The sequence below is a fragment of the Salvelinus sp. IW2-2015 genome, linkage group LG8 (assembly GCF_002910315.2).
Source record: "Salvelinus sp. IW2-2015 linkage group LG8, ASM291031v2, whole genome shotgun sequence".
Classification (NCBI taxonomy): Eukaryota; Metazoa; Chordata; class Actinopteri; order Salmoniformes; family Salmonidae; genus Salvelinus; species Salvelinus sp. IW2-2015.
In genome coordinates this window covers 18,313,991-18,323,064 of record NC_036848.1, presented here as the reverse complement: position 1 = coordinate 18,323,064, position 9,074 = coordinate 18,313,991, and the positions used below count along the sequence as shown (strand labels likewise).

General features: G+C 43.5%; 1 protein-coding gene across 1 annotated transcript; it reads right to left on the bottom strand.

The window, feature by feature from the left end:
• Window positions 1–328: 328 nt before the first annotated feature.
• si:ch211-132p1.2 (proteinase-activated receptor 4) lies at window positions 329–7,784 on the bottom strand. The gene is made up of 2 exons (XM_023991917.3): window positions 7,323–7,784; window positions 329–5,750 (listed from the first exon to the last, which is right to left on the bottom strand). The coding sequence occupies exons 1-2, from the start codon at window positions 7,432–7,434 to the stop codon at window positions 4,672–4,674; spliced, it is 1,191 nt and encodes a 396-aa protein (XP_023847685.1). The 5' UTR covers window positions 7,435–7,784; the 3' UTR covers window positions 329–4,671.
• Between the last annotated feature and the right edge of the window lie 1,290 nt (window positions 7,785–9,074).

Here is a 9,074-nt window from a genome sequence, read left to right as displayed (position 1 = left end):
AAAGTGACAAATGTCTAACCAACCTATTTTCAAACGTGCACTTACAGTATTTCAGATGCCAAAGCCTTTGTATATGTGCAAAAGTTTATTTTTAACAAATGGTTTTCTTTGTATGTCAGACTACGTCGTAAATTCAAATATTCCATTAGACACATGAAGATATTGTTATCAATATTGGTATTTTCAAAGTTTATGAACAAAAAACTACATACCTAGTCAAATGTATTGGAATCCCAATGAAGACAAAGGTTATTATTCTGGTTGAGACCCRCCCAACAGACGCTTCGACTGGTCATGGGTGTCACTCACTTATTCCCCCCTTCCCCCCCATCCCCCAAGACTGCTATGCCATGATACCCCTTATCACTCCACACAATTGGCCAAAAGAAGGCGTTGGATCCACTGCTTGCTGGCACTTGATTACACACTCATAGGCTTTGTCTACTTGGTGTTACATTGATATTAATCCCTTTGTTTAAATAAATGCGCATGTATAAACGTTGGTATTGCTGTTGAAAGATGAATAGTTCTTGATAGAGTGGTTTGGTATGTCAATGTGTTTTGAGAGCCCCGACAAACAACCATTTACATGTTGATAGTGGGAGCTAGTATTGATTTACTGCCACTGTGGAATGTTCCACAGCGAAGGCAAGTGCACTGTGTATGTCTTGGCTCCGGAATTGACGAGGAAACTTCCTTCTGTGTTTCGTTTTGGGGAAAAACCATTGTCAGTAGATAAGCAAAGAACACATTTGGTTTCCACTCGAGTGATGTCAGGGAAGTTTGAGAGAGTGTGAAAAAACACATTTGGGGTGATATATGTGTGCTTCAGCATATTATAGGATATAACTCCCATTCCCCTCAAAAAAATTATCACACTTTATTTTTGTGATTTCTTTAAACCTGTGAATATACGTAAGTACAACAATAATACAACATACTTTCTTAGTAAATGCCAGCTGAATAAATACCAGTGGAAACAATATTATAAAATACCAGGCCACCAATTCAAGTATTCAAGTATAAACCAGCCTAATGTACATCAAAATCATTATTAATGGCTAAATGAAAGGTATATAATTCTGACAAAGCCACATTATGATGTTTTGCTGACTCTATCCTTCACCTTAAAAACCCTCCATGATGTATAATTTTTGAGGGAAATATCCAAAACCTGAATGTGTTCCAGACAAGCAGTCACAGAATGGTATGAATAGAATCCATTCCAGACGCGTACCCATTTTCACATGGACATGCCTATATTTGGCCAACACGTCTAAATGGAAAAAAAAGATGGCGTCACATAGAACGACTTAATGTAATATGCTGTTGTTGACCTCTAGGTACAAACTGTTCAGCTATTCCACAGACAATTGAAACATTTACCACAGAGCTGTAAGCTATGGAATAGGTCACCCTACCTGTAGGAATGTACCCCTGGATTGTTGAGATAATACAATGAAAACAAATGTGTAATACTGTGTAGTAATGCTGATTCCATGCTATGAGATATTTGTATCAGTACATGTAGATCATGAAAGGGTTATACCCACTCTATATAGGCATTTCACCTAGAYCAGGTATCCTCAAACTGGGCGCAATGCCGTAAATATATATACACTACCGTTCAAAAGTTTGGGGTCACTTAGAAATGTCCTTGTTTTTGAAAGAAAAGCACATTATTTGTCCATTAAAATAACATAACATTGATCAGACATACAGTGTAGACATTTAATGTTGTAAATGACCATTGTAGCTGAAAATGGCAGATTTTTTATGGAATATCTACGTAGGCGTACAGAGGCCCATTATCAGCAACCATCACTCCTGTGTTCCAATGGCACGTTGTGTTAGCTAATCCAAGTTTATCATTTTAAAAGGCTTATTGATCATTAGAAAACCCTTTTGCAATTATGTTAGCACAGCTGAAACTATTGTTCTGATTAAAAAAAGCAATAAAACAGACCTTCTTTAGACTAGTTGAGTATCTGGAGAATCAGCATTTGTGGGTTCGATTACAGGCTCAAAATGGCCAGAAACAAATAACTTTCTTCTGAAACTCGTCAGTCTATTCTTGTTCTGAGAAATTAAGGCTATTCCATGCGAGAAATTGCAAAGAAACTGAATATCCTGTACAACGCTGTGAACTACTCCCTTCACAGAACAGTGCAAACTGGCACTAACCAGAATAGAAAGAGGAGTGGAAGGCCCCGGTGCACAACTGAGCAAGGGGACAAGCATTTGCTGCCAGTTGAGGACTTGTGAGGCATCTGTCTCTCAAACTAGACACTCTAATGTACTTTTCCTCTTGCTCAGTTATGCACTGGGGCCTCCCACTCCTCTTTCTAGAGCGAGAACTAAGATGACTTTCGAGTAGTAAGACATGTATAGAAGCAACAGATACCATTAATAAGAAGGGGCTAGAGGCGTCTTATATGGTGAGCTACCGAGTGGCTAGGACAGGCAGGCCCCATACTATTGTGGAGGACTTAATTCTTCCTGCTGCCGTGGATATGGCTGGGACAATGCTAGGGGAAAAGGCCAAAAAAACTATGCAGACAATGTCTTCATCAAACAACACTGTTTCAACATGCATCAGTGATACGGCAGGAGATGTTTTGAAACAATTACTGCTTCGCATACAAGCCAGTGAATTATATGCATTACCGCTGGTTGAGTCAACAGACGTGGCGGCCTGGCACAGCTCCTGGTATATGTCCGTTACGTTTATGGCGTGTCAGTTAAGGAAGAGATCCTCTTCTGCAAACCACTGGAAACCAGGATAACAGGAGAGGATATTTTTTAAGTACTGAACAGCTTTGTGACATCAAATGGACTTTGGTGGTCAAGATGTGTTTGTCTTTACTGATGGCGCAAAAGCCATGACAAGGAGACATAGTGGAGTGGTAATGCACGCGCAAGCAGTTGCTCCCGACGCCACCTGGGCACACTGCAGCATCCACCGAGAGGCTCTTGCTGCCAAGGGAATGCCTGATAGCTTGAAAGACGTTTTGGACACTGCAGTGAAAATAGTTAAAGCAATGCCCCTGAACTCTTGTGTATTTTCTGCACTGTGCAATGATATGGGCAGCGACCATGTAACGCTTTTACAACATACAGAAGTGCGCTGGTTATCAATGAGCAAAGTATTTACACGTTTTTTTTAATTGAGAGACGAGCTTAAAGTTTTCTTTGCTGACCATAATTTTCACTTGTCTGACCACTTGCATGATGACGAGTTTCTCACACGACTGGCCTATCTGGGTGATGTTTTTTCTCACCTGAATGATCTGAATCTAGGATTACAGGGACTCTCCGCAACTATATTCAATGTGCGGGACAAAATTGAGTCTATGATTAAGAAGTTGAAGCTCTTCTCTTTCTGCATTAACAAGGACAACACACAGGTCTTTCCATCATTATATGATTTTTTTGTGTGCAAATGAACTCAATCTTACGGACAATGTAAAAGTTGATATAGCAAAGCACCTGAGTGAGTTGGGTGCGCAATTACGTAGGTACTTTCCCGAAAGGGATGAAACAAACAACTGGATTCGTTATCCCTTTCATGCCCTGCCTTCAGTCCACTTACCGATATCTGAACAAGAGAGCCTCATTGAAATTGCAACAAGCGGTTCTGTGAAAATGTTATTTAATCAGAAGCCACTGCCAGATGTCTGGATTGGGATGGGCTCTGAGTGTCCTGCCTTGGCAAATCGTGCTGTTAAGACGCTGATGCCCTTTGCAACCATGTACCTATTTGAGAGTGGATTCTCAGCCCTCGCTAGCATGAAAACTAAATACAGGCACAGACTGTGTGGGAAATGATTTAAGACTTTCTCCAATACAACCCAACATTGCAGAGTTATGTGCATCCTTTTAAGCTCATCCTTCTCATTAACCTGTGGTGAGTTATTCACAATTTTCGATGTACAAATAAGATTTATATGTAAGATGGTTAAATAAAGAGCAAAATTATTGATTATTATTATTTGTGCTCTGGTCCTATAAGAGCTCTTTGTCACTTCCCACAAGCCAGGTTATGACAAAAACTCACACTCATTCTTATGTTTAATAGATGATTTGTATAGTGTGTGTGTGTGTGTGGCAGGCTTACAATGATGGCAAAAACAACATTTGAGAGTGTGCTGACCCCGGTGCTAGAGGGGGTATGCAGCAGGAGGTTGAATGTTTGAAGGGGTATGGGACTATAAAAAGTTTGGGAACCACTGACCTAGACCGAAGAATAGGGACAACACACCCTGCAGCTGTGTTTTTCCCATTTTGTCGTATTTATATAAGACAGTCCATTAATATAGAGTGACTGTGTAATCCTGTAGAACTCTAATGATACAAACCCTCATCTCGAAAACCAGACCATAGGCAACAGTGAAGAGCATTTGAAAATTGTGGGAGGCAAAGTGGATATCTAAAGAGACTATTGTATCCCTGTATGATGATGGTTCCTAAACACCTCCCTCCATTGACTGCATGTTTATGGAAATTGCACAGAAATGCCATCCATTTTTTGTTATTCACAATATACGATAAAAGTCATTGGCTGTATAAATGAGATGAGTCTCACGTAAACCAGAGGAAAACATTGTGTGCCACAACACAAGATTGAGTCTTCGTCTGATCCTAGTGCCTACACGTCTAGTTCTCTAATGCCTATCTGCATGCTACCTCCCCCTCTGACGTCACCGGGCTCCGACTAGACTTGGACAGCAGTGTCACCTTTGACCTTTGCGTCCCCTTTGAGGTGGACGAATAGGACACCTGGTTCCCCGTGGTCGAGTCTCTCCCRTTGTCGCCGCGGCAACACAGCACCGTCCTGACCTTTTCCCTGAAGTCGTCAGAGACGTAGTAGAAGATGAAGGGGTCGATGCAGCTGTTCAACGTGCTAACAGCTAGGCTAACCATGTAGGGCACGTACAGGTCCTCCCCGTCATCCACCAGGTAGGAGTCGGAGTAGTGCAGGAGAAGGAGGACGTTGCTGGGTAGCAGGCAGCCAACGAACACTACCAGCACTAGCACAGTGACGCGCACAGCGTGGGCGTAGCGCTGGCCTCCCGCCACTAGGGTGCGTATCACGGAGCCGTAGCAGTAGAGGACGACCAGCAGGGGGAGCAGGAAGCAGAGAAAGAAGAGTGTGAGAAAGTAGGACAGGAAGTAGTTCTCATGCTCCTCCTCAGGCAACGCGTCGTGGCACGTGGTTATGCTCGGCTCGTCCAGCTTGTAGGACTGGCGGGAGACGAGGAGAGGCACCATGGCGGCCAGCACCACCACCCACACGCCCAGGCTCATGTAAAGGGAGGTGCGGTGGCTGCGGAGGGTTTTGGCACCGAACGGGTGCACCAATGCCACGTAGCGGTCGACGGCGATGAACGCCAGGCACAGCACCGAGCCGTACATGTTGCCGTAGAAGAGCGCCGTGACCACGCGGCAGAAGGGCTCGCCGAAGACCCAGTCGTTGCCCTGGAAGTGATAGACTATGCGGAAGGGGAGCACCATCAGTATCATGAGGTCGGTGGCGGTGAGGTTGATAAGGAGGATGGTGGATGGCATCTTCTTGGTACGGAACAGAAGGACCCACAGGGCCAGGAGGTTAGCCGGGAGGCCCACRGTGAAGGCTACCAGGTAGAGCATGGGCACGTAGAGCACGGTGGTGGGAGCCTGCACCTCCTGGATCTGCTTGTCTTTCAGGGTGGTGAAGTTGCAGTTGGACACCAGCTTGAAGGAGCGCAGCCCTGTCGAGGTAGAAACAGAAGAGATTTGATGATTTGTTAGAGGTTCTGCATTAAAAAAAAATTCAGTATAAATGCATTCATATACTGATATTTTACCTAGCAAAAGCTGTGCATCCTAGTTAAGCATTCAGATAAAGCATACCCCTAACTTGAAATGTGTAGGTGACACAAACTTCAAATAACATCAATGTGTGATATACACAAAGGATGGAGATATGCCTGCATTTCTTAAGTTAGGATTCAGCCCAATGCGAAAAGCTTGCAGGAAAAGCTTACATCCGTAGTCGAAAAGACATGTTGGGTGAAAACTTGAGTTACGCGAGTGGATCTCAAGCTAGGATTCAGATCATTAAGAACAAAGTGATCTCATCAGCTTCAAAATAACCTATGGTCATGGGGGGGTCTGGCAAGACCATTAAAGTGGTCTGTGGTACTGTATGTCCGAAGGTGTGTGAAGTTGCTGGATATTGGCGGGAACTGGAACACGCTGTCGTACACGTCGTTGTACACGTCGATCCAGAGTATCCCAAACATGGATGACATGTCAATGGATGAAATGTCTGGTGAGTAAGCAGGCCATTGAAGAGCTAGGGCATTTTCAGTTACCAGGAATTGTGTACACATCATTGCGACATTGTCTGCCATCTGTCCCGGAAGGACAGGAGAAGGAGGAGGAGGAGAAATTCTCACTAACAGGGATGTAAAGAAATTTGTGCATAAGCTTTTATGGAGAATGTCTGGGATCTTTTATTTCAGCTTATGAAACACTTTACATGTTGCCTTTATATTTTTGTTCAGTATATTTATTACATTTGAAATGCAGATAGATGAAGCTCATTTAGCTCCTACACACTTAGAAAAAAGGGTTCCACAAGTATAACGGCTGTCCCCATAGTATAAATGTTTTGGGTTCCAGGTAGAACCCTTTTGGGTTCAAGGTAGAACCCTTTACACAGAGAGTTCTACATGGAACCTAAAAGAGTTCTATCTGRAACCAAAAATCACAGGGTTCTTCTATGGGGACAGCCAAAGAACCCTTGTTGGTTCTAGATAGCACCTTTTTTCTAAGAGGGTTACCTCTCTTTTTCAGCACTTTGCCTGTGCGTGTAGTGGCTCAGCGTTGTGAACACTYGTTTTTTTCAATCACCAATGACATTTACATTCCAGTTTAGCCTGATGTTGTTTTAGCCATTACAGTTAAGTGGCAGGCTATAGTGACAGTTCCCAGAGAACTCAGGCTCATTTCAGCTAATAACTTAAATTATAGGAAATAGCTGGCCGGTATATGGCAATAATGTACATAAACTACCCTATAGAGAACACATTCCTACTCAGTAGATAAGAGGCAGTAGATTGGCTTGCATGCCGGTATATCTTCAAAATCACAGGAAAGATAAGCTTCCTCAACTGAAATGACCACATCCAAGCTACGTACATGAACACCTACCAAAATACAAATAATTCACGCACAAACACACACATTAAGCAAACCCATACGAAGGGTTTGCTTAATGAAAGTGACCTGAAGGAGTTTGGATCGAAAGAAGAAGAAAAAAAGATGCACCAACTTACGGACGCCCATGCCAGTGCACTCTTCCGTGGTGGGAGAGGAGGAACAGCCATGGCGGAGAGCAGAGAGCGAGAGCAGCAATAGCAGAGTCCCGGCTGGAGCAAAGAGACTCATGGCGCTGCAGAGGATCCGTACTCTCTCACAGCGAAAGCTATAATTTATGGTTAGGAGCTACTTCCACAAGCAGAGAAAGCTGCCTCTCCCTTCCTTCCTTTCTCTGCTCCGTGTAACGCAGCCCCCCGTGTCCCAAGTCCTGTGATGTAATACAGTGAAGTCTGAAATTGTTATCTCCTTTGCCACAATATCACCCTTCAAATCACTGTATTCCTGACAAAGTTTGTCAAGAGTCTTCGCTGTGTCTCAGATGAGTTCAGCAGCTTGACTTCAACAGACTACACCGGTCTCTTCTACACTGTACTCCTATGCTCAATTCTAATATGGTCCAGCTGTGTGTCTAGTTCTGCCTCTGGGGGAGGTGCATGTTTGGTGGTGGGGGCATGACATTGTCCTTCTCATGCTGTGATTCATATGAGGAGAGAGCGGTGAGTTGATCTTCGCCACGCTTTGAGGAACAGGAAATATGGTAATTTCACCTCTGGGGCCATAGTAAGGCATGCATTATTCCAGACAGACATCCACTCACACCCAATGACCCTTTCTCGTAAGAGCTCACACACACAAACACACACATACAACCACACACACACACTTCCTAAGTAAGTGTCATTGTGCTCAAGAGTTCCATGTTCTGACATTCATTGAAAATATCCTGTCCTAACAACAGCCGTATGTTCCCAATCCACCTCTCCCTTGCAGCAATCTTTGTTGTCCATACTGGACTCAATCGTGCATCCTCAGATGCCATTTAAAACACAACCCACAAAAAAATTCWGGTCTTTACGCCAGAGGATATACATTCCTGCCGTTCTTAGGAGGACAAGCTGTTGTCAAATAAGCTTCAATAATCCTACACTGGGCAGAGAGGTTGTGCTTTCCACCCAAATACTCTCTTGTATAAATATCCAACCATTCCTTTTATATGAGACCTCTATTTTTCACGTAGCTTGGTTTATCTGCTCCTCCTGTCTTGGCAGTCTGTCCTTCCGCACACGTATACCAAGCAACCCTACTCAGACACACACAAATAAACATTACAAACACACAGTCTATCAAGCTGGATAAGCACATGTCCTGTGTCCCCAGTATGGTAACTGTGAGGAGAGAGGTAGAGGCCTGCATGAGGAGCAGACACTTCCGTCAGAGAAGAACAGGGGCATATCAAGGCAATGGCCTTGAAAGGACTAATAGCAAAGTCAAATAGGGTCTGCAACACATCAGCATTACAGTCCTTGTCCCTTCTAGCACAGGGCAAGTGGATTAAGAAGGACTTCAACTTCTGTGTCCACAGTGCTTAGCGAATGTTATGCTGATGTGTTTTCATGTGAATTGCTGACATCTCACAGGAAACGATAGGATCTTAGCTGACGGAAAAGAGGGATCACGGATGTAGGGGAAGTGTGTGTGTGTGTGCCACGCTGGTGTTTATATATTCAGCCTCAACAGGCTATTACTGATAATGTGTTTCTGTAATTGTCTTATTGCATCTGGCAAAGTGTTACCAAACACATTTACTCAAAGAACTTTGCAAAACTACGGTGAAATATCTCTTTTTTTTTTTTATGTGACCACATTTTCAAAAAACTCCAATTAAGATTCAAAGATTGTTGTAATTGGCTTCAGTGAGTATAGGCCTT